The sequence below is a fragment of the Nycticebus coucang genome, chromosome 7 (assembly GCF_027406575.1).
Source record: "Nycticebus coucang isolate mNycCou1 chromosome 7, mNycCou1.pri, whole genome shotgun sequence".
Lineage (NCBI taxonomy): Eukaryota > Metazoa > Chordata > Mammalia > Primates > Lorisidae > Nycticebus > Nycticebus coucang.
In genome coordinates this window covers 62,188,151-62,215,441 of record NC_069786.1, presented here as the reverse complement: position 1 = coordinate 62,215,441, position 27,291 = coordinate 62,188,151, and the positions used below count along the sequence as shown (strand labels likewise).

Here is a 27,291-nt window from a genome sequence, read left to right as displayed (position 1 = left end):
CTGTAGGATTTCCTACTTTTCTACTTATAACACATATTCTGACTTCACCTGGCAGCAAGTTCCTCTGATTTTGATTTTCTTTCACCTGTAGTATTTCTCCCTTCATTTTTTAAACTTTTCTTCATTTCTTTGTTATATTGTTCTTGTTTTCTTAAATGTATTCTTTAAAGAAAAAATACATTTTATTTTAAGCTTTTTTTACTTGCATTGAAATATCCTAAAATAAATAGTCTCGATATTAAAAAAAAAAATAGAAAGACCAAAGATTACTAGGGGAATGTCTTTTCTTTTTTAACAGATGAAAATTCTGACTTTTCTTTTTTTTCCATTTGTATATTAGGTGGTTGTGAATGCCCTTTTAGGAGCAATTCCATCCATCATGAATGTGCTTCTGGTTTGTCTTATATTCTGGCTAATTTTCAGCATCATGGGAGTAAACTTGTTTGCTGGCAAATTCTACCACTGTATTAACACCACAACTGGTGACAGGTTTGACATCACCGAAGTGAATAATCATTCTGATTGCCTAAAACTAATAGAAAGAAATGAGACTGCCCGATGGAAAAATGTGAAAGTAAACTTTGATAATGTAGGATTTGGGTATCTCTCTTTGCTTCAAGTTGTAAGTGAACACTATTTTCTCTGAATTTTTTTAATTGTTTAGAATAATATAAAAGTAATGACATCAACTATTATTTAGTTACCAAGAAGAAAGTTTATAATATATTTATTTTTGTTTAATTTTTATTTATTAGAACAAGTTGATGAGCCCAGATAGGTAGAAACTTTATTACACATGAGCAATGTAGACATGGTCAATGATGGCTAGATATTCCACCTTCTATCCAAAGGTCATTTTTCTTTTTCCCTAATTTTCTTTTTTTAAAATATATATTTCCCTCTTTCTGTCTGAACAAGTTGATCAATAAATCAATAACTTTGCTGTTGTTTTCTATTGAAATTGGAAAGCTCGTTTCACGGATAGATCAACCCTCCAAAACACATACACTTAATGCTCCTAATTGGATTGTAACTAATTAGGAGAGATGACCTGCTGTCAAGTTATATCACTGGGAAAGAAGCTTTGGGAATGACTTTTAGATTTTAGGAGTCAATCCTCAGTGAAATGAAAAAGACACAGAAATAAAATACAAGCAGCCTCACCTCCAATGACCCTTCAGCACCATTATTTAAGTCTACTTTATTCTAAATGTTAACTTTTCTACTACTGGCTCTCCAAGAAAAATCATTCATAATTTATAAAAATACAAAATATGGTAGCTTTAAACATTTTCACTTGATTTTGCTTTTAGCTGCAGTAGCATCACAACAAAGCAGTGAATAAAATAGAGCCCAGATTATTGAAAAACACTAAAAATACTGCTCTGTCTTGGCGGCTAAAAATTTAGCTTTAAAAAAACCGTTTAATTTTTTCTCTGTGATTCTACAGAGAAATCTACTTCTGTTCAGTAGGGTTGTATTTTTAATTGTTCAAGCAGGAAACCAAGCAAACAAATGAATACTGGTCAAAACACTCTTGCAGCTCTTTCAATGGTATCTATACTAGGATTACTTTACAAATTCTTCCCATCTTTTTAATGAAAATTTTTATTTCTCTTCTGGATATTTCTGACCTACTCTGAATGTCCACGCAATTAAAATAGTGATTTCAATAATATGGCAAGAATGATTTCTGTAAATATTATAGTAGACACATGATGATATTTCCTTGGGCATTTATTACTAACCCTTCACAAATAAATACACTTGTAAGTATCACCTAAGTATTTAATACCCTGTTTCCCCGAAAATAAGACAGTGTCTTATTTTAAGGTGTGCTCCCAAAGATGCGCTAGGTCTTATTTTCAGAGGACGTCTTATCTTTCCTGTAAGTAGGTCTTATTTTTGGAGGATGTCTTATTTTTCGGGGAAACGGGGTATATAAGTTACTCCATAAAATCAAAGAAAGAATAATTTAAACTATTAATCAATCATTTAAAATGCAAAGTAATTCTGAAAATATAGAGTGAAGGTGTTGCATAAAACTATTAAATAAATTCTGCTACTAAAATTCAAATCTCTAGAGTATTGCTTCACATTTGTCTTTTTATCTTTTCACCTCTGTTTTGATTAGTAATTTATTGAAATGATTCTTTGAATCACTTTTTTCTGTTCCTATACTAAATGTGTGGTGGATGTATCCTATCGTTGACCTAAGCCCTTGACACATTCAACATTTCTCCCCTTAATGTACAAAAAGCTTTTATTTTAGAGCTAAGATCATTACTTTATTTTCACTGACATCACATATACCCTTGCTTGGTCTTCTCTTCAAATCCACCACTTCACAAGTGTTAGTGTTGTAGAAACATCTTTAATACAGATGTCAAAAGCCTATCTAGCATCCCTGGATAGTTGGGAATAATCCTCTCAGGCCCATAGGGCTCAAAATTCATGCCCTAGAAGATCTAACAAATTAGTATAAATTGTTAGACTTGGTATATCCTTCAACCTGGGGATATCAAGTGTCTGCTGTATTTCACTTTTCTGACCTATAGTGATTGAGTTTCTTCAGTAATTACAGAGAAGGAAGTGGAGAATAGGGTAGTGTTTTGCTTCAAACTTTTTAAATGGATAGTTGAAACTCTGCCTTTATGTATAACTGTATGATCCATAGATTGTACAATAAAGAGAAATCTTAAATTTCCAGTCATTTGAATCACCCTCCAAATAGATTTCAGCAGATGATTCACAAATTTAAGTTAACAACTGTTTAGCTGCTAGAGATATTGTCAAATGGGTCATAATCTGTAAGACTTTCTAAAAGTATTCTACTGAATTTCAATAGTACTTCAAATTGCATTATTCTATTAAAATTAAAGAATTGAAATGTACTATGAGTTGGTGATTAAGCAAGAGGATATATCAAATGACAGTTTTGTTCAGTATGTGTTCTAGAAATGAAAAGCCTTACTAAGATATTGTTCTGGTCTAAAATCTATGTAGAATTTATTTTGAAATGTCTTTCAAAAATATTTCTTTTTGTAAAATATGTCAGTAAAAATATAATAAACATCAAGTCTTTTTTATTTTTACTCCAGACTAAAACATGTATGTCCTTTTTAACAGGCCACATTTAAAGGGTGGATGGATATAATGTATGCAGCAGTTGATTCCAGAAACGTAAGTATTCCTTACATGCTAAATGTTTTTATGTTACTGATTAAGTGGTTAAATTAACTCAACAAAGTGTTAGCAGCCAAATGAAATGACTTTGTGTTGCTTAAAAGTATTTAGAAAAAAAAAATGACAGGTTAATTCATATTGCTATTTAAGTATAGCAATGTTTATCAGAAAGATATTACTAAGAAAAACCATCAATTATTTTGAAGTCAAACAAAAGAATTCATCCACTCAATAACTAACAAATACCCTTCTTTTAAATATTTTTCTATTTTATTTCCTTTTTACCTACAATTATATAATCAGTAGTGATTTTAGGGTGCAGAAGCACATGTGAAGAATTTCCATCAGTAATTATCCTCCATATTAGCATGAAAGTTACATGTATTGTCTTGGCAACTTCGATTTCTGTGATTATCAAATAATCATATTTCAAATAATATAAAATAATGTTTTTATATGATTTTAACATCCATAATTTACTGGAGCACTTACAAACGTTGTGATCATTTCTGCAGCCAGCAGATTCCTTTAAGCTTGTATCAACAAAGTAAAGACCTATTTTGCTTAATTTCAGCCTCTTTTAGTCTTCAGGATGGAAACTGAAATTTTCATGCTTACTCCAACTTTTCTCTCCAAAACTTCATAAAATTTAGTATCTTCTATCAATCTCTATCTTTCCATTTTGAAGCCTTATCTGTTTAGTCTATCATCATAAAGAATAACCTCCACCCCTGTGATTGTTAAACTGACCTAATAGAGTTTCATCGTATCTTTCTTAAAGTACATTTCTCACAGTTTTAGTTTTATGTTGAGTATCTCGAGTGTTGTTTTATTTGACTTTGTCACTTATATTTTGGTTTGTGTATTTGGCTGGTTTTTAACTTTGTTGTCTCAAGAAGGACATGAATCTGTAAGAAAACTGTCTATAGAGACTCCTTTACCACTTTATAAAGGTATGTGATAGCTCAATGCCTATTACAAGCATAATCTAGAGATTAAATTACCAATGAAGAATTTATACAACGGATCGTGCTATTGTCTACTCAATCTGAAAAATTTAATGACTGTTGCAATAGTAGAGTGTGGTGGAAATGTCTAAATGAATAACTCAATTCTTATTTGCTACATTAATTCCTGCATTTACAAATGACCATTTCTAAGCATGTTCAGTATATGTTTACAGAAGTAATTTTTCACTAATAATTTTTAAATTACTAATATTCAGTACTTTGAAAAACCTACTAAACTTAGCACACTACAGTCCAAATACAAAAATGTGAGTTGTACGTATCATTACAAAAAACATATTCTAGTGTGTCATAATAACTTTATCTTTCCCATGAAAGACAACTTGATTTCAGACACATTTTAGAGGCAGTTGGATGGAGAAAAAACTATTCTCATGAAAAAGTACCAATGAAATTCCAGCATTAACATGTATTGTAATTGTAATATTTTGTAAAATATTCTCCTTTATAGGTTGAACTTCAGCCTATGTATGAGGAAAGTCTGTACATGTATCTTTATTTTGTTATTTTCATTATCTTTGGGTCCTTCTTCACCTTGAACCTGTTTATTGGTGTCATCATAGATAATTTCAACCAGCAAAAAAAAAAGATAAGTATTACTAATGTTTTCTCTCCCTCTGCGATGGGAAAATTATTGTTTAAAATGTTTTCTCCACCAAATGAGTATTAGAATTCAGAAACCAAAGAAAAATATAGTCAAAACCTATTTTTTCCTTCTCCCTCTACTATCTACTACTCATCTCTTTCAGGCTGAAGAAAGCTAAGAATAACTTTGTTCCTCTCTCCTGTGCAGAGGCTCATAAAACTTCTCTTATTTTGTTCTTTTATTATGAAGGAGCCACACTTTCTGTCTTTTAAAAGAGGATAATTAGAAAAGAACTAGAAAACAATCCAGGCATATACCGTTTTCCAAACTCAACATGTTTTATTTCTACAATTCCCGCAATCCCCTAAAATAAGTTTTCTTTTTTTTTCTTTTTTTTTTTTTTTTTGTAGAGACAGAGTTTCACTTTATGGCCCTCGGTAGAATGCCGTGGCGTCACACAGCTCACAGCAACCTCCAACTCCTGGGCTTAGGCGATTCTCCTGCCTCAGCCTCCCGAGTAGCTGGGACTACAGGCGCCTGCCACAACGCCCGGCTATTTTTTTGTTGCAGTTTGGCCGGGGCTGGGTTTGAACCCACCACCCTCGGTATATGGGGCCGGCGCCCTACTCACTGAGCCACAGGCGCCACCCCTAAAATAAGTTTTCAACTAAAACTCCTGGAATCTTTGCAAAAAAGTAGGCACTAGATGTAAGCGACTGTTTCTTTTCACGTTTTCCTCTCATTAATTCTGTTATGTATTCCCAAATATCTAATTTTAAGTTATCCCTTCCAGTCTTGAGTTGGATAACTCTCCACTTATTATTATTTATAAAGCTCACTTGATTGTTTCGATCATATGTATAGAAAGTATGGAAACTAGGCTGGTGCAGCGGCTCACTCCTATAATCCTAGCAATCTGGGAAGCTGAGGTGGGTTTATTGCTCGAGATGAGGAGTGTGAGACCAGTCTGAGCAAAAGTGAAACCCTGTCTCTACCAAAAATTAAAACAAACAACAACAACAACAACAACAACAAAAAAAAAACTAGCTGGGCCTGGTGGTGCAGGCCTATAGTCTCAGCTACTCAGGAGGCTGAACCAGGAGGATTGCTCAAGTCCAAGAGTTTGAGGTTGCTGTGAGCTATGACGTCATGACACGCTACCAAGGGCAATAAAGTGAGACTTTGCCCCAAAAGAAAAAAAAAGTATGGAAAGTAAACAAATACAATCTCTTGGAAATAACCATTATTTGCCTTTTTCTGTTCACACTATTTCTACACATATTCTTATTGATGAGATTATCTTTTATCCATAATTATAAATTTAATTTTGACTTAACATAAGTTTTTTTTCATTTTGCTAAAGTCTTCAGGAATACATTATCACAATTTACTCATTCGTTCCCTAATATATTGATCATTTACAGTGTTTCTAGTCTTTCCTGGCTTAAATAGTGCTTTGTCAAAAGTCTTTGTGCCAAAAAAAAAATTGTCGTTAATTAATAATTAGAATATAATCCCATAATGAATTATTTTGCTTCCCTAAGTAATGTAGCTCTTTAAACTCCCAATAACTATGAATATACTCATGCCACCATTCCCTCATTAGCATGAGACATTCTCCTTGCTTTTAATGCTTGGTATTTGGTAGATAAAAGCTGTATTTGATTTTAATTCTTCTGACTTTTATGACTCATAGATTTAAACATCTTTCTTTATATACTGTTGTTTGATGGCATGTGCTCAGTATGTTTGCTCATTGTATAATGAGTGCTTCCTTCATAATAGAAATTTCCTTACCACTCCCTCTTCTCTGTTAGTAGTATTCTGTAGCCAATATCAGGCTATTTCCTTTCATTGAAAGGAAAGAGGATTGGAACACTGGCAATGTGTTCCAATCCTCTGTCCATACTGGCCTGTCTCACCCCTAGTGGATCACTAGCTCTTATATTGCACCTAACTCTCCTGCTAGTCCATTTTCCTCCCACCCACTGGCTCCAATTCTTGACAGAGTTAAAGTGGCTTTTTATGAGTAAATCCAAAGATACATTTTAAGTCTTTACTACAGTTAAGTAAGAAAAGCATTGCCTTAGGCTTCAGAAAGATAGTACATATAGTGTAAAGAACCAAATTTTACCATTCATTAAGTATATGGCTATGTTTAAAATATAATCTCAGAGTTTCTGGGTTAATTTTCTTTATACAATTATGCTAGTGAGTTGAATTTTACTAATTGTACTCATAATTATGCTAATTAGTTGAATTTTCCTTTCTATTTTATGTTTAACATTGAAAAATTGTGTCAAAGGGACATAGTTTTAACCAGTTTGATTTTTCTTTTCTATACTTTGGAGGTCAAGACATCTTTATGACAGAAGAACAGAAGAAATACTATAATGCAATGAAAAAATTAGGATCGAAAAAGCCACAAAAGCCTATACCTCGACCAGGAGTAAGAAATACCGAATAATGTTGGAGAAAATACACAAAATCAAAAATTTGCATGGGTTTTCTTACTAGAGAGAAAGTAGCTAACATTTTCAGTAGCAAAAATTTCTTCCCCTTTTAGAGTTTTTTATCTTTTTATGGTAATGGTGAAAAAAATTAAAAGAAAGAAAGGAAGAAAGGAGGATGGATGGAGGGAGGGAGGAAGAAAAGAGAGAAGGAGAGAAAGAGGGAAAGAGAAAGAAGGAAGGAAGAATGGAAAGAAAAAGAAAAGAAAAGAAAGACATACCTTTGCCTTCAAGGGACTTAGAACTAGATGACTAGAATTCAAGCTAATTGGCCAAAGGATATTTAGGCCGTGGGACATGGACAGAAGAGCATCGATCACACAATTCAAGAATGGTTGTCACGTAGTGTCAGGGAAAGGAGTAAACCTTTGAATGGGGCTGATATACACTCAGGTTTCTACTGGATTGAGAAATTGATGAAATATCAATTAAAATAATATCTTACTTCCATTTTATTTTTTACTAGAGATACTGAGTATTTTGGAGGTGAAAAACATTGTAGGAAATTTATATATATAGTATATATTATGAACATATAATAAAATGTATAATATTGTATATATAATGTATATGTATATATTGTATATTATAAATATACAATATTATATATAATATATAATGAAATATAATTTATATATATAGCTATAAAGTTCAAAATTACTAATGTCTATACTAGTCAGGGTCAATAATTATAATTTATGATGATAAATAACAATTCTCAGGTTTTCATGATGAACAAAATTAACTGCTATAAAAATGAGAAGGTATTATTTCATACTGTAATGTTCTTTATAATAATGATCTGTGAGGTTAAAATAATTCCTAGAATGCATCAAGGAATAAAAGACTGGTGAACACTTATATGTTCTCCAGTGTCAGCTAAATATTGCCCTCTAGAGCATAAGAAATATACACTTTCCTCTGTTAAAATGTAGTACTGCAAATAGAAAAGAACCAACCATTTGTAGGAAAAATATAAGACAGGAAATGTCCTCAGAATTCCTTGGTGGCCCAAAGAAATGTGCCAGCAAATGGCATGCAGTGACTGGCAGTGGCAGAACTGGGGAGCAGAATTAGAAATCAATGAAAAAGAACCTGAAATTTTTGATATTGAAACATAAGGAATGTCGTCCTGGGCTGATTATGCTTGTGGAGTTTCAGCATCCTGTGTCTGACCATATCAGCAAAGGTTATTTGGTAGAAGAACATCAGTATTGCTGTTCGTGCGATTTAAATTCACAATCTTGTTATCACTCATGTGTGGGAGCTAAATATTAAAACAACTGATCTCATGGGGACAGAGTAGAATGTTGGTTACCAGGGACTGGGAAAGGTAGTGGAAGCAGGGATTGGATAAAGTGGGGAGGTTAATGGGTACAAGAATATAGTTAGTATATTTGATATAACAATATTTGATAGCACAACAAATTATAGTCAACAATAAGTTAGGGGCTACTTCAAAATAACTAAAAGAGTAGAATTGGAATGTTCCTAAGACAAAGAAATGATAAGTCCCTGGAGTGATAGCCCAAATACTCTGATTTGATTGATTCACAGCATATGCCTATATCAAAATATCACATGTACCCTTATAAATATATATAGCTATTGTGTACTCATAATTATTAAAAATAAAAAATTAAAATAAAGAAATAAATGCATAATGTTATGGATATGTCCTAGAAATCTGAAATCTTCTTAACAGTTCTTTAAAAATAAAACAAATGATATGTGGACAGATACCCTATTTTTAAATGTTTGCATGGTCGAACTTAACATGAAATCAAACAGGTCTCTCACCGTCTCATAATTTTAAATTGTTGATTAAGGACATCTGAGAAAGGTGCATATCATATGCAGTGTTTTAAAAATCAGAAACCCTCTTCGGGACAAGGGGTTGTTTTGCTGAGGAATGCACATTGGTAAATAGCAATTTAAATGACTAATTTTAAAAATTAATATGCTATAAATTATTCTTACAAAAGTCAGGGCCAATGCCTACGAGGCATGAAAGAAAGTCAATTAATACAAGAAGTACTTATATAGAAGCTAATGGATATGAGAAAACACCTCTGTTACTGAAAGCATTTCTATTTCTTTACAGAACAAATTTCAAGGGATGGTCTTTGACTTTGTAACCAGACAAGTTTTTGACATCAGCATCATGATTCTCATCTGTCTGAACATGGTCACAATGATGGTGGAAACAGATGACCAGAGTGAATATGTGACCACCATTTTGTCACGCATCAATCTGGTGTTCATTGTGCTGTTCACTGGAGAGTGTGTGCTGAAGCTCATCTCCCTCCGCCATTATTATTTTACCATTGGCTGGAATATTTTTGATTTTGTGGTTGTCATTCTCTCCATTGTAGGTAAGAAATAGTCAAAGTCTCTTAAATTCAGCTCAATAAATGTGAAAATTCACAACAGTGAAATTTAGATAGAGATAATCCTAGCATTCTGAGACAACTACTATGAATATTTGGATGCATTTATCCAGGTGTGTTTGTTTCCCTTATAAAATGAGCATCATACCATGGATGTGTGCTGCATCCTATTCTATCAGTTTTAGACACTATTTTCTTTGGCATTATAGTAAAATCACATTCATTTGAATGAGAACTGTACTAAGATAAAAATGTGTTCAACATGTTGAGGTTGAGGAGCCTGTAAAATATTTAGATGTTTCCATTAAGAAGAGGGCTAGAAATTTAGTCAGGTGCTCAGGAGACACACTGTATCAGAGGCACAGACATGGAGAGGCCAGCACGTAAATAGTAGTGGAAGCTGGTTACAAGATAAGGAAAGGCAGAGAGCAAAAAGAGTATAAAGACAATGATTAAACATCAACAAGTTCTCAAGAGATGCAACTAAAACTCTAGTCAAGTGAAGAGTATCTAGCTGTAGGTTTGAAGGATTTCATTCTTTCCTAAATAAGATGATACTATTGAGTCAACAATTTAGCATCTGGAATGGGGCACCTCTCTTAGGCAAATTTTCATGCCATTCCTCCCCCCCCCCCGAAGAAACTGGCCTTATAGCCAAAACATACTTTGTGTGTAGTATTTGATTTTTTGGTGAATTTTTGGTTATAATCAGGATGACTAAGATATCCAAGCTACATTCACCTATCTCTCTCTATTTCCTACACACACACACACACATACGCACCCACTTAATACTTTCAGAATGAGTCATTTTAATTTGAAGGCATTTAGTTTCCTGAGCTCCTCTTTTTGAACTTAAAAGTACCAAGGTTTGACATGGGACACCAAAAAGAATATCAGCGTAGGATCCATTCAGAAATCCACCAGAATTTTTAGTAAAGAATATCATAGTAAAAGCCTTCTAAGAAAGCATCAAGTTCATGAAGAGATAAAAATAGCATCAAAAATTGCAAATACTTTTTGATGGTTACAGAATGAAAAGAGAATTTAGAATTTGGTAATTTCAGAAAAAGTGATTTGTATTCACATAAATTTGTACTGTGGGGTCAGTGCTGTTCAGCCCGACTTGTGCATTTTTAACTTACTTTTTGAAACAATTCTGACTTGGGATTTTTTGCAAACTAACAATAGTTTGCATCCCTTAAAGACAAACTATGCTGTAATCTTCATAGTTGAATGCATTGCTTGATGTAAAATTAAAATTTATTTGTGACATATGTTACATACAATTGTATAATACTACATGGCTGCCATGTTTAAGTTATATTAAATGAATTTCAGTACTCAGAACTTTACCTGGGGAGCTCAAAGAAAAGTATGTCTTATTTTGATGAATAATTTTTTCACTGATTGGTGTTCTTGTTGTTTATTCACAGGTATGTTTCTGGCAGAGCTGATAGAAAAATACTTTGTGTCCCCCACCCTGTTCCGTGTGATCCGTCTTGCCAGGATTGGCCGCATCCTGCGTCTGATCAAAGGAGCAAAGGGGATCCGCACCCTGCTCTTCGCTTTGATGATGTCCCTCCCTGCGCTGTTCAACATCGGCCTCCTGCTCTTCCTGGTCATGTTCATCTACGCCATCTTTGGAATGTCCAACTTCGCCTATGTTAAGAGGGAGGTTGGAATTGATGACATGTTCAACTTTGAGACCTTTGGCAACAGCATGATCTGTCTTTTCCAAATTACCACCTCTGCTGGCTGGGATGGATTGCTAGCACCTATTCTCAATAGTAAGCCCCCCGACTGCGACCCTAATAAAATTAACCCTGGAAGCTCAGTGAAGGGGGACTGCGGGAACCCATCTGTGGGGATTTTCTTTTTTGTCAGTTACATCATCATATCATTTCTGGTTGTGGTGAACATGTACATCGCGGTCATCCTGGAGAACTTCAGTGTCGCTACTGAGGAAAGCGCAGAGCCCCTGAGTGAGGATGACTTTGAGATGTTCTACGAGGTCTGGGAGAAGTTCGATCCCGATGCGACCCAGTTCATGGAATTTGAAAAGCTATCCCAGTTTGCTGCTGCTCTGGAACCTCCCCTCAATTTGCCACAACCAAACAAACTCCAGCTCATTGCCATGGATTTACCTATGGTGAGTGGTGACCGAATCCACTGTCTTGACATCTTGTTTGCATTTACCAAACGGGTTCTGGGAGAGAGTGGGGAGATGGACGCTCTCCGCATACAGATGGAAGAGCGATTCATGGCTTCCAACCCTTCCAAGGTCTCCTATCAGCCCATCACCACTACTTTAAAACGAAAACAAGAGGAAGTGTCCGCCGTCATCATTCAGCGAGCTTACAGGCGCCACCTTTTAAAGCGAACAGTAAAACAAGCTTCATTTACATATAATAAAAACAAGATCCAAGGTGGTGCTAATCTTGTAAAAGAAGACATGATCATTGACAGAATAAATGAAAACTCTATTACAGAAAAAACTGATCTGACCATGTCCACTGCAGTTTGTCCGCCTTCCTATGATCGGGTGACAAAGCCAATCGTGGAAAAGCATGAGCAAGAAGGCAAAGACGAAAAAGCCAAAGGGAAATAAACAAAAACAAATAAAAATAATCGGGTGACAAATTGTTTACAGCCTGTGGAGGTGATGTATTTTTGCCCACGGAACTCCGTTAGGAGGTAAATGCCAAACTGACTGTTTTTACACAAATCTACTTAAGGTCAGTGCCTACTATAAGACAGTGACCCTTGTCAGCCACTGACTCTGTGTAAAGAGGAGACGACCTTGACAGGAGGTCACTGTTCTCATTACCAGCTGACACTGCTGAAGACAAGAGACAAAATGGCTACTCAGACTGTAGGGACCATTTTAAAGGGGTGCGAACCTATAATTGGGGGGTTGTTTAACATGAAACACTTTAGTGTAGTAATTGTATCCACTGTTTGCATTTCAACTGCCACATTTGTCACATTTTTACAAAATCTGTTAGTGGATTCATCTTTTTTTTATCCATATGTTTATTATATGTGACTATTTTTGTAAATGGGGTTTCTGTTGGGAAATAGACTAAAGGACCTCATTATCAGGTGTGCCACCAGGGGGTATGGCAACCACAGGCCCTCCCATCTAAACAAAAGTGGTTTGCATGAGGGCATGCTGCGCTTAGAGACCATGCATGAGAAAAAGCCACGAGAAAATCCATGAGTTCTCAAACGCCATCCATGTTTCTGGGAGGGGTGACTGGGTGATAAGTGGAAGTGTTTTGTTGATCTTGCTTTGTCAAATCTACTCTAGACCAAGTAGATCAGATTTGGGTAGGCACCATTAAATATCAGCACGTGCAAACTTCATTCAAATGTCTGGTGTCATAAATGTTATGTTTCTGTTTTCGTATTTAAAAAAAAAAGAAACCCTGAATAATGAATATTGCCCCCCTTGGTCCCCTCCCCCAGAAGACTGAATTGACCAAAATAACCCTTTATAAATTCCTGCTTAATCCTGTACTTTGTTTAGCCATCTTCAGCTCTCAGCAAGGTTGACACTGTATATGTTAATGAAATGCTATTTATTATGTAAATAGTCATTTTACCCTGTGGTGCACGTTTGAGCAAACAAATAATGACCTAAGCACAGTATTTATTGCATCAAATATGTGCCACAAGAAACGTAGAGTGCAAGCTTCACACAGGTAATACAATGTACTCTGTACCACTGTAGATACTTTGGACGCTATCAATGCATGTTTATATTACCGTGCTGCTGTGTCCGGTTTCTCCCACTGCTTAGAATCTCATTGATGAGAAACCATATGTCAGTGGTAAAGTCAAGGAAATTGTTCAACAAATCTCATTTCTTTAAGTCATTAAGCAATAGTTTGCAGCACTTTAACAGCTTTTTGGTTATTTTTAAATGTTAAGTGAATAACATATGGTGTATAGTCAGACTGTACAAACATGTTTAAAAAGAAAACACTGCTTAACCTTAAAGATGTGTTTAGAATTTTATAAGTAAATATAAATACTGTAAAAAGTCATTTTATTTTATTTTTCAGCATTATGTACATAAATATGAAAAGGAAATTATCTTCGGGTTGATATCACAATCACTTTTTTTACTTTATGTCCATAGTACTTTTTCATGAAAGAAATTTGCTAAATAAGAAATGAAAACAAGATTGGATAGTTGTAGATGTGTGCTTTTTTATTACATTTGCTAATTTTAGATTATTTTATAATTTTAAGGGGAAAAATAGGTTCACAACTCACATTTAAATTATGCTTTGCAATTGGAAAGGGTATAAAATTTTATTTCCGGGTTTGGTAGTACCTGCACTAACAGAATTGAAGTGCTTATTTTTTATTTTTGATCTTTTTTTCCAACTTTTGTTTATGTTTCCATTTCTTTAGAGTCATGCTGCCCTATACTGTTCTGAACATAATGTGGGCTTCATAGGTCCCCCCCCCACATAAAAGAGAGTAGTGAACTTACATAGTCAGTTACATCAGGACTTCTTGTGTTTCTTACAGAAGCAAACCATAGGCTCCTCTTTTTCTTAAAACTACTTAGATAAACTGTATTCGTGGACTGCATGCTGGAAAATGCTACTATTACCCTAAATGATGCTAACCAACATTAAAAATATGCAAAACTAATAAAGATTACAGTTTTTATTTTATTGTTTGCCCAGTTACATTTTGTTAACAGCATATTATAACAAGATAGAGATTTTTTAATTGTTTTACAAATTGGGGGAGAAGGGGAGCTAAATACACACACACACACACACACACACAGGTAGAAATATCCCTTGGAGGAATGACCTCCCATAGTGGCTCTAAGTAGCAGGTGTGTTAGAAGAAAGATCTGATACCAGAGCATAAGCTAGTGCCTCCAAGAAAAGTATGGGAGCCAGAGCAATGGTGATGGCCATTTGAGCTATTTAAGAGGAAAAGAAGCCCTTAAATTATCATTAATAAATTTTGAGTTGTCATGTGTGAGTGAGATACTTTGTTTGCTCCTATAGCACCATTCTCCATGTTTCTCCACCCTGCTGTGTGTCCCAGGACAGTGACTTCCGCATTGCAACAATGGGCCCCCCCTTTAATCCCAATTGGCTTGGCAAATGGGAAGCACCAGCAGGAAAGGACCACAGGAGATAAGTGAACTAGCAGATTCCTTCTCTGCTGGGGTGCCCTGTGTTGTCAGGGACTGCACCCCTCCCGTGCAAGTCATACTCCAGGAAGACTGCCCAATCCTGCAGCTCTCTGGGGTCCAGTAGTCATTCCTCCTCTGGGTCCTTTAGGCCTGTTGCTGGACTGGGAGTGCTTCTCTGTTCCTTGTAGTTTTCCTCTAACCTTGCTGACACCTTAGTAAATAGTCCCTTCAGGAAAACCTTCTCTATGCTCCCTTTCAGCATGCCATCTGTTTCCTGCCTGGCTGACAAAAAGCTAAATAGCTCATGAAAGTCAGCAAGAGGTAGAAACTTGCCTTGCAGCAATTTGGGGCTTAATCTAATCGCCTTTGGCAGTTAGAGAAGTAGTAACTGGGGACCCACAAGGAAGATAAGTGGAGAATTCACAAAGTTTGTGGAAAGGTTACTGGATAGTCCAAATAGTAAAATTAAAAGTCTATATAAATTTATCTACATTTCTAAGGAAAGAAAAGCCTTCACTTAACATCAGGTGAAGTCAGAAAGGAGAACATAACCTTGGCCAGAAAATGAACAGTAATGTACAGTACTTGTCCTGTCCTTGTACAGTACACTGACCTTGTCTCTTCATAACACCGTCATCCTAAAACAACGTGACAATTCTGTTCAATAGTGGCTGAAAACCATTTCCTATTTCTGGCCAAAGTAAGGATTAGAAGATAAACCGTTCAGATTTTCTTATACCTCACAGCCATACCCGTACTCACTGATACCTTTCCAAATACAAAGAGAATTTGTGAAACATAACAATATAGATCTCCACACTCACTTTGGTATTTTAATATTCATTGTACAAAAAAAAAATCAATGCTCAAATAATGATGAGGTAATGTTAATAGGACTCAGGAATCAACTAAAAGGGGTTTCCCATTAGCCAAATTTGGGGCAACCTGAAAATCAAATAAATAATGATAGTGATAGTCTATAGCCGATTGAATGGAATAAAAATCCACAAGTATATGCTGATAAATGAAGAAACAGAAACATCTCTTTCTTACAATGGAATGTTAACTAAAAACGTGGAAGAAATAAGATGAGTTAGAAAACCATCATTTGGCAATCATCATAATGAAACTTGATTTGTGCAAGAATCATCAATAAACGCTAAAACTCCTGGTGAAAGTTTGATGAGAAATAGGGAATTTATATTGCCTCAAAGTATCTCTTTTCTATTAATTAAAAATGTTTTCAAGAAGAAAATTTAGTGTGGAGAAACATAGAAGACACTAACTTCAAAGGTACCATTAAGACACATATTGTATGTCTCCTGATAAAACATACTGAAAAAGTCACATATCTTCTTGGCATATAGTCAAAATTTCATAAACAGAATATAACCACAAGGAAAACCAAATTAAGAACATTCCATAAAATAACAGGATTGAACGCTTTAAAAATTTCAAGGTTATGAAAAACGAAGAATGACTAAGGAACTTCATGAGTTCGAAAGAGCTATGACAACTAACGTAATGTAGGATTCTGTATTAGATATCAAACTGAAAAAATAATAGTGTAAAGAATACTATAGGAAAGCTGAATAAATTTGAATATGGACTTGATTACTTATTGATATTGTAATAGTGTCAATTTTTCTAATTTTATTAAGGCTATGTGGCTGTTACATGAAATAGAAAATTTTCTTATTCTCAGAAAATACATACTGAAGTACTTAGGGTAAATATAATGATGTCTGCCGCTCACTCTCAAGTGCGTTAAAAGGAAAATGAATTGCGTGTATACATGTGGATGCCTAGAGATGTATGTGTGTGTGTATGTTTGAAAAGGGGAGTTGTGGGTTATTTTGCTGCTATATTGTTGAAAGTTGATGTGTGTGTGTTCATGCTATTATCCATTTTTCATGTCCTGGACTTTATGATTTCTCCCTTCAACGTTAGATTGGAATGTCTCTAATCACTTCACAGTGTACTGGATTTTAAGTACGATTCTCAATTCCTAACAGTCATCTTTCTGAAGAGTTGCTTAAGTTATGACGTTCCTTGCTCTTCATGATAATCCTTATTTGCTAGAACTAAAAATATTTTAGGAGAGATCTGTGATGTAGTGGTTAAGACCCCAGTATTTGAAGCTAAACAGTTTTAATTTCGAACCTTGTGATCTACACGTCGTGATTCTGTCCATATGACAATGGGCGGCTCTTGGCTATCTAAGCTGGGGCCCAGAGATTGAGGGTATAAATAATTATTCCAAACACAGTTCCACAGAGCAGTGACCCCATGAAAAGGTTTCTAGTTGCCTGTAGTTAAGCCAGGAAATTAACAATAATGTTATAAATATTTACAAAGCTGAGCATACTTAATTTGATGACTTTATCCTAAATTGTGTCTTTTAGATGATTTTCTAAAGACTAAAATCATTTAATGTTAAATTTATTTTTCTAATGATGGTGATAATAAATGATAGTGGGTTCTTTGTTTCAACATTTTATTTGGCCAAATGAAAAATTGGCAACCCTGGGTTGGTCCTTCGATTTTATTTTACAGGTGCATGAAATCCAAAAGTCTCGGAATCACTGGGATAGATGACTCTACTTAAGTTTGTACTTTTGTTTACATGTACCACAAAGCTTAGACATTCAAACTATATGAATTTTTCATCCAAGAGACAGCAAATATGTCCTGTAATTGCATATTCTTCATGTGTGAACTGGAATTTTATATTTTTATGTAAGAAAATAAATGTGTTTCTAAATCACTATGAACTTAGTAAAATATTCATAATAAAAAAAATACTGCTTCAATAAGGCACAGCTGATAGTGCTGTTCTTCCTGGCATATGGGAATGTTCCACTGAGGTTGTCAATCAACATCAATTTAATCAGTCAGCAAAGGCACTAGACTCAGAGGAAAATACTCCAGGCAATCAAGTGTAGCTGGGAGAGCTGAGAATCACCAAGAAATTCTTCAAGTCACAGGTGGATAATCGGCAATGTCAACTGACTAATATCGTTCAAGTCCCTTATCAAATCCTCAGAACTTCATTCATATTCGCACGTAACACTGCCACTGTCTTCACCCAGAAACAAGCAGGCATTATCTAAGTCTTTCTTCATGTCCGTTCCTTCCTTTCCAACCCTCGCCTTTTCCATTCCCCTTTCCTTCTTTCCTTTCTCTTCCATTTGCTTTCCTTCCCCCCACTTCTTCTTTTCCCTTTATCCCTCCTTCAATTCTTCTGTGCCTCCCTCACTTCTTCCATTTCTTCCATCTTTTCAGGAATCAGTTTTCCCCATTCCGACATTCTCTGACTCTTTGTTTTATGAATTATTCCCCTTCACTTTTATCTTATTCTCTCCCTTTTGACTGATCCCTTTTGTCTGCCTTGGCATCTTCAAAACCAGTTTTTTCAATCTTGAAAAATAACTTTGCTAAACCCTGATCCATTTTCATCCACTTTCCCCTGTTACTTCATACATTTTAGAGATTAGCTTCTGAAACCAGAGCTGTGTACTTACCTTCTTCAGTCTTGGTTAAATCGAAAAGAAAGTCCCAGTGGCATTTATGAGAAAACTTGACTGTGAATAGTCACATTTGACCTAAGCATCTCGAGTTTTCACAATGCTATTCTAGCTATTATTCTTCCCAGTAACATGATGAGGAAAGCCGTGGAAAACAAACAAACCAAAAAAAATGGACATGGTAACAAAGAACGATTACCCATGTGGAGCAAAGCTACACATTCTCTGTTTCTGGTTATCATGAATACCTCTCCTGTATTTAATACAAGGGCACGATGTTCACAGAGAAATCCAGTCATTAACCACAGCATTTTGTTTTCTCCTTCAGGAATGTAACCTTTATTTTAGGGGACATGGATACCATTAAGTTCTTAAAATAAATTTATAAAAAATTGTATTTTTAATAATAAATTCCTCAGGAAAAATATATTGCTAGAGAAAATTTAATTTTTTTCACCAAGATTTTATGAACTCGCTGCTCCTGTGGTAATTAAATGTGCCACAATGTATGAGTTTTGTTGGGAAACATTGCGAGACAGGTCTTATTTTTTTCTCCAAGCTTGTTCGAAAGAAGTTGTGACTCTAACAGAGTCAAATACAGAAACAATACTGAGTCTTACTCTTCTAGAACACTTTCTCTCGCCTTCACACTATCAAATCTGACTGCTACTTTTACCAGTCTAATATTAGTTTTTATTCAGTCATCCTGTATGGCAAATTTATAGAATTTGATGGCGATGATCATCACAGCTTCTCCTTGAAATTGCATTCTCCTTTGTCTTCCGTAAAAGTAGACTCAGTCCTCTTCCCACATCGTTGATTCTTTGCCTTTTCCTTTTATTACTTTTTCTCCTTTTAGATTAATATTGCAGCAATAGCCTTTTTGGGAGCTGGTGTTGCAATTCCTACTGTCTATTGCGTATTTGGCTGCCCCCTTCAACTTACTGTGACAAGAACTTTCTCTCCTTGCTCTCTCCTCTCTCTCACCCATCAACACAACTAGCCAGAAGTCACTTTCTCCCCCAGTATCTTCCACTGTTCAAGTTATCCCTTTAGTTCTGCAAAATAAATAAGTATAAATTACAGAATATATTGAGGAATGGGTGAAGAACTCTTTGTGAGGATATAAGGAAGAAAGATTATAACTGGGTAACTTCTGATCAAGGTTTTGAAGAATAAAAGAGATAGGACAGCAAAAAAAAAAAAAAAATTATAGACTAGTGTGGTCAGAAGCAGACTCTGGAGTCAGATTGCCTGGATTCAAATATCACCCATATACTGATATTACTTACTGTATGAATGACACTGAAAATTTCTTACATTTGTTTGCCTCGATTATATCATCTGTAAATGGTAATAATTTTCTTACAAGGAATAAATGAGTTAATGGAAGTGATGCATTCAGATCAACAGTTCCAGGCCTATCATTACCAGATAAGTCTTTCTTCTTCCGATGACAATTCATGACACATATAAAAATGAGGAACAATCTTGCAATTCAGAAAATTTGCAACAATTCAATATTGCTAATGTGAAAAGTGAACACGGGCAGTGACGGAGACACATGCAGGATTCAGAAACTTTAAAGGGTCCTAATTAAATGCCTGGTGGGGGCTTTGGTGATGAAAATCCATTTAGAGATTAATAAAAGAAGTGTATGTGGGTGTGTTGTGAATGATTTGTCTTTAAAGCAAAGAAAATAGAAAGCAGAGAGACATAATTTAGGAAGTTACTCAGACACAGGCAAGAAATGACGAGACGTAAACCTTGAATACTTTCTTCAACCAAACCCATTCTTCAGTTCCATGACAGCTTTTTTGTTATTATTGGAAGAGAATTTTTTTCTCTTATGAATTTCTTTGGTATTTTGAATATATGTCCAAAGCCAGACATTTTAGTGAGTGAAGGCTGTTCATTGTGCTAAACATCAGGCACAAACCAAAACTGTTGTAGGACAAACTCGGATGTAGGGTGACCTTAGATAGGCTATTTTACAGCAATTAATCCACCTTTATGTGTAACTGGAAATGCAGGCTCTGGCTTTTTATCACCCTCACTTCTATACTGTCACAAGAAAACACACACCACATGATGCCTGATAGGTAGAGATGTTCCTATCTAGTGCTGGGCGTACACACGATGATCAGCAACTATGCAGTAAATGAGAAAATGAGTTAATTTTTATCATTGCTCTAAATAGTTCCTTTTTGAAAGTAACTTATCCTTCTAGAATCAGTTTTCTTCATTTATATACAGTATCAGAGGGCTGTCATATGTAAAATGCTTGAAGTAATAAACATCATAAAAATTACAAATGAAAATAGACCTTGTTATGTTATAGTAATATTGGATAACATGACTATTTAAATGAACACATATTACATGCATTACTATCTATTACCTGTAAAGAAATAGACAGGGTTATAAGTGTAGGTGTAGGTATAGACATGTACATACATAAATATTTTCAAGATATGAGCCCATAAATTGATTTTTAACTTTTTAGAATGTAAGGGTTATAAGGACTCACCTCATTCTTTGCTATGGTAGAATTATTGTGCATGCCATTTTAAATTTATTTATTCCTATCTTCTAAAAAGGAATTAGGGCCACTGGACTTTATTTTCTCTCCAGCCATTACTTGGCCTGATTTTTATCTGCATTATTAATGTTCATCTTTCATTGAGGATGATGAAGAAATGTCTTGTTCAGCAGTATTTCTTGCGGTCATAAAAACAAAAATTTTTCAAAGCAAACAAATTTGATCATCCCCAGTGATAAGTGCAGCCATTTGCCCTACCTTAGGAAAAATGTCTATCGAATTAGAATGATTGATAATGTGAAATAGCTGAAATGCTAGAGCAAAGTATAGTAACTATAGGATGGGGGAAGGTATAAATATAGAAGGAGGTAGTTAATAGGATCTATAGGAAATGGCTGAAGTACCCAGAAATATTTCTCTCAGAGATGAGGATAATGCAGAATGACATCATTAAACCACAGCACAAATTGTTCTATTTCTTATATGTCATGACTTGCTAAAATAAAACTCATTATTACTTGTATAAAATTTAGTATGAAACTAGCCAAGGATGTCTTAGAACTTCAATATTACCCTTTCCCTATACAAAGACCTAGACAATTCCATGGCACCCTCCCTGGATCATGCCTTAAACATCCTAGTCAATCCCAGAATAACCCAAATAGAGTTGACTCCAAGTCCCCAAGCTATTATATGTAATCTTTCTTGCCTTTCAATGATCTTGGAATGCTTTCTTTTTTTTTTTTTTAACTCATCTAATTATAAAAATTTACCAGGGCAGTAGTTAAAAATATGATTCCACACATTTCCTCAAATTAAACCAGAAAACCCAGGGAAAGGCTTGAACATGTCTACTGAGGTTTACTAACAAAATGAGAAAGATGAAAGCTATTGCAAGCTCTTCAGGAGAGTCTTGTGATCCAGCAGGTCTGAGATAGTCTGGCTCAGTGGTAGGTAGCCTGGTGAAGATTCAGGTTTTCAGGAACCCACCATCATTGGATTGCAGTATTTAATCATTTCAACACTGAAAAGTTGAAATGTGGTGGCTTTATCAAGTAATACCCCTAAGTTAGAGTTTGATTCAGTACAATACTCTTGTGTGTCAAAGACTTCTCAGCAATATGGGTTAAACAAACAGAACAAAATTACTTATGCATATAGGATTTAGATTCACTAAAAGAAAACATACTTTTTCATCACAGACACAATAAAACCACTCAGAGATTCGTAGAAATTAGGGAAAAGTTCCTATTTTTTGCCCTGAGGGAATCAGTATTCACTGAGACAAAGGGTTCAGCAAGTGAGACCTGGGTTGGATTTTGGCTGGGCCTTGTGCAGGACAACCCTCCTCAGTAACTGGTGGTCATTTAGTGAGGAAAGATGACCTTCTAAGCCAATGACTATTCTCATATCTGAAGGACTTGTAACTCTTTTTCTACCAAATTAGCATCATATGATAAACATGAGAAATAATTATTATAGGGAATAGGGACAGCATTTAGGTTGTTTCATTAAGTCTATAAACTTCATTGCAGTTTACTATTTTTTTCTTTTGCTGGATTATAAAAACAATATATCTATTATTTAAGAAAAATATAATCTTCTAGAAAAACATAAAGACATCACTAAAAAATCCTGGAATTGATAAATAAATTCAGTAAAGCCTTGGGTTTCAAAATTAATGTATACAAATTAGAAACATGACTATATACTAATAACAGTCAATCTGAGAGTCAAATAAGGACCTCTACGCCATTTACAATATCTGAAAATAAAATAAAATACCGAGGAGTATATTTACCCTGGGAGGTGAATGATCTTTACAAGAATGGCCAAACATTTTTACAAGAATGGCCAAATCCAGCAAGATCGTTCACCTCCCAAACATTTCAGAAAGAAATCACAGGTGACACAAACAAAATGACAAACAGCCTATGCTCATGGACAGGAGGAATCAACACTGTTGAATGTTCATACTGTCCAAAGTGATTTATACAGATTCAATTTAAATATCAAAGTCATTTTTCACAGATCTAAAAAAGTAATTCTAAACTTTATATGGAATAAAAAAGAGAGCTCAAATAGCCAAAGCAATCCTAAGCAAAAAGAACAAATCTTGAGGCATCACATTACTTGACTTCAAATTACATTACAAGGCAATAGTAACCAAGCAGCATGGTACTGGTATAAAGGTAGACGCATAAACCAATGGAACAGAATAGAGAACTCAATCGCAAAGCAACATACAGGACATGAGAACCAAGAAGCATGTAGGGAAGAAGGGCAGGTGTGGAATAAAAAACCCAGTTCCTTCCTAGTGGGTCCAGGGAACACTATTTTGGTAATGTACACAACAGAAGCCCTGGTTTAAGCATTATATAAGATATCCACGGAACAAAACACTTGTAACACCTTAATAAATGTTTTGAAATTAAAAAATGATAATAAAAGGAACCCCCAAATAAAACCATATGAGAAAGGACAATTAAGTTCATGAACTCATTCTAGAAAAGGTGCTGTATATCTAATTGCTGAATATCACTATGGTCAACTTTGAAGTACTCCCCTTGGGAAGCTATGCACTGAGGCCAATGTCTAGCCCACCCTTCAAAACATTTTTTCTAGAATGAGTTCATGAACTTAATTTTCAGATCTCATTTCCTAGGACCTACTTATTTTTGACAAATATACAAAAACATACACTGGGGAAAGGATGCCCTATTCGATAAATAGTATTGGGAAGACTTGATAGCCACATACCAAAGGATAACACTGGCTCCCTATCTCCCACCATGTACATGTAACATTACATCAAAAACACTTACTTAATTTTTCAAATTTTTAAGTTACTATCTCTCAATTACTCTTCTAGAAGACCAGAAATACTGTTCTTCCAATAAAATCTCTGGAATCTTATTCACAAAATAAAGGGTTTGTCTCTTTTATTTATTTATTTTGCAGTTTTTGGCCGGGGCTGGGTTTGAACCCACCACCTCCGGCATATGGGGCCAGCGCCCTATTCCTTTGAGCCACAGGCACCGCCCCTCAATGTCTCTTTTAGATTCAAACATTATTTTTCTGAGAATAAAGACAATATCTGGTACCATAAAAAAAAACCTATCATAATTATCATAGTAAATCAAGTAAACCTCACATTAACTTTATGGACTTTTAAGATAATTTATAAAGGATTTCTCCTGAAAAGCTATACTTGCTCTCTATGCACTGATTTTGGTATAATATCATAACTGTCTGAGGAAAAATGATACCAACATTACAGAGGAGCATCCAGTTCTCAGGAACATGTGGAAGGTGACAGGAACCTTCCACATCTTTCACAAAGATGTTCTTTCTACTTTGCTGTGCAAGGGTGTATGCATGTCATAGGAAGCTTGTGTTTCAGACTCTGATCCAACTTTAAAATAGAACCTAACTCCAGTTTACCCTGACAAATACAGTTTCCTTGATAGCATCTGAATTGCAATCTGGAAATGAATTACTATATTTCAGGGGCTGCCATCTTGAAGTAAACATCATTTTTAATTGATACATCATAGGAGTATCTATTTTGCAGTACATGTGGTAATTTGATACACTCATATAATCAAATAAGGGCAACTAGGATATTTATCACCTTAAAAATTTATCTTTTCTTTAAGAAACAAATTATTCTCTTTTAGTTATTTTTGCAATGTACAGTCAGATAACATTAACTATAGTTACTCTACTGATCTATCAAACACCAGGTCTTGTTTCTCCTGTCTAAGTGTGTATTTCTACCCATTTACCATCCTGTCTTCATGCTCCACTTCCTCCACCAATCTACTCTCTCTCTTCATGATATCCTCTTTTTTAGTCTACCCTATAAACAAGAACATACACATTTGTCTTTCCGTTCTTGGCTTATTTTACTTAAAATAATGACATCTAGTTCTATCTATGTTGCTGTAAATGACAGGATTTCATGTATCTTTTATGGTTGAATAATATTTCATTGTGTATATTTTCTGTATCTATTCATGCATGGATAGATACTTAGGTTGATCCTGTATTTTGGCTATAATGAATAGTGCTGCTACAAACGTGAATATAGATACCTCATTGATGTACTGACATATTTTCTTTTGGCTATGTATATTTTCTTTTGTGTGTAGTACAATTGCTGTATCATATGGTAGTTCTATTTTGAGCATTTTAAGGAAACTCCATACTGTTTTCCTGAGTGGCTTCACTAATTTACATTCCCACCAACAGTGTATAAATGATCCCATTTCCCCACATTCTCACCAGCATCTGTTATTCCCAGTCTTTTTGATAAAAATCCTCCTAATCTAGATGAGATAATACCTCATTGTGGCTTTACATTGCATTTCTCTGATGTTTAGTGATGTTGAGCATTTTTTCACATACCTATTGGTCATTTATATACCTTCTTTCAGGAAATGTCTATTCAGATCTTTTGCCCATGTTTTAATCTGATTATTTACATTTTTGCTGTTGAGCTATTTGAACTTATTATATGTTCTAGTTATTGATCACTCTGTCAAAATGAATTGCTTGAAAATATTTTCTCCCACTCTGTCAATTGTCTTTTCATTTTATTTTTTCCTTTGCTGTGCTAAAGATTTTTAGCTTGATGCAATCCCATTTGTCTGTATTGTTTTGGTTGCCTGTGCTTTTGAAATCTTACGCAAAAATTTTTTTCCCAAACCAATGTCTTGGAGGATTTCCCCATTATTTTTTTCTAATAGTTTTAGAGGTTCAGGTCTTAGATTTAAGTTTTTAATCCACTTTCATTTTTTTTTTATAGGATGAGAGTTTCTTTTTCAGATTGTTTTCTATTAGAATATAGACATGCTATTGATATTTGTATGTTAATTTTGTATCCTGAAACTTTACTGAATTTGTTTATCAGGACTAATAGGTTTTTGTGTGTGTGTGAATATGTGTGTGGAGTCTTTAGATTTCTCCAGATATTAGATCAAATCATCCGCAAACAATGATAATTTGATTTCTCCCTTCCCAATTTGAATGTCCTTTCTTTCTCTACTCTGATTTCTCTTCCTAGAACTTTCAGTACTATGCTGAATAACAGTGGTGAGACTTGGCATCCTTGTTTTGTTCCAGCTCTTAGAGGAAAGGTATTCAGTTTTTCATCATTTAGTATGATAATAAAGGTGGATTTGTATACACAGCTTTTATTGTGTTGAGGTAAGTTCCTGCTATATTCAGTTTTTTTTAGTGTTTTCATCACAAATAGACATTGAATTTTATTGAATGCTTTTCAGCATCAGTTGAAATGAGCATATGGTTTATTCCTTTGTTCTGTTTATATGATGTATGATATTGATTTGCAAATAGTGAGCCATCCTTGTATTCCAAGAATGAATCTCTCTCACTTGAATAATAAATACTCTTTTTAATGTGTTGTTGAATTTGGTTTTCCAGTCTTTCTTTTTTTTTGAGGATTTTTGCACCTATGTTCATCTGAGATATTGGCCTGTATTTTTTGTATTTTGTTGTGGTTTTGTCTAGGTTTGGTATCAGTGTGAAACAGTCCTAATAGAATAAGTTCGGAATTATTCCCTCCTCTTTGATTTTTGGGAATAATGTAAGTAGGATTGGTATTAGTTTTTCGTTGAAAGCTTGGAAAAACTCATCAGTGAAGTCATAGTCCTGGGTTATTCTTTGACAGCAGACTTTCTATCACTGCTCTTATCTTGTTACTTGTTATTGGTTTACTCAAGTTTTAGATTTCTTCCTGGCTCAATGTTATCAGGTTGTATGTGTCTAGACATTTATCTGCTTCTTCTAGGTTTTCCAATTTATTGACATATACTCACTCATATGAATCTCTAATGATCCTTTGCATTTCTGCAGTATCAGAATGTCTCTTTTTTTGATTTCTGATTTTATTTACTTGGTCCTTCCCTCTTTTTTTCTTAATCTGGGTGAAGGTATGTCAAATTTTGTTTATCATTTCAAAAAAACAAATTTTTATTTCATTGATCTTTTTAGGTTTTTATAATTTGTTGTTTCAATTTCATTTATTTCTACCCTCAAATGTAGTACTTTTCTTCTAATTTAGGTTTGGGGTTGCTCTTGTTTTTCCAGTTTTATGTGATATGTCATTACGTAGTTTATGTGAAGGTTTTCTACTTTTTTGATGTAGGCACTTACTACTATAAAACTTCCCTCATATTACTGTATCCCATAGGTTTGATATGTTGTGGTTTCACCTTCACTTTCTTTCTTTTTTTTTTTTTTTTGTAGATACAGAGTCTCACTTTATGGCCCTTGGTAGAGTGCCGTGGCATCACACAGCTCACAGCAACCTCCAGTTCCTGGG

At 34.6% G+C, this 27,291-nt stretch overlaps 1 protein-coding gene across 1 annotated transcript in view; it reads left to right on the top strand.

Annotated features, from left to right (window-relative positions):
- LOC128590490 (sodium channel protein type 1 subunit alpha) overlaps positions 1-14,394 on the top strand; it is a 136,196-nt gene extending 121,802 nt beyond the window's left edge. The window contains exons 22-27 of the mRNA XM_053597810.1: positions 341-622; positions 3,130-3,183; positions 4,666-4,803; positions 7,145-7,249; positions 9,415-9,685; positions 11,137-14,394. Coding sequence (XP_053453785.1) covers positions 341-622; positions 3,130-3,183; positions 4,666-4,803; positions 7,145-7,249; positions 9,415-9,685; positions 11,137-12,311 — 2,025 coding nt within the window. The 3' untranslated portion in view covers positions 12,312-14,394. The remainder of the gene's footprint in view (positions 1-340; positions 623-3,129; positions 3,184-4,665; positions 4,804-7,144; positions 7,250-9,414; positions 9,686-11,136) is intronic.
- Positions 14,395-27,291: the final 12,897 nt, after the last annotated feature.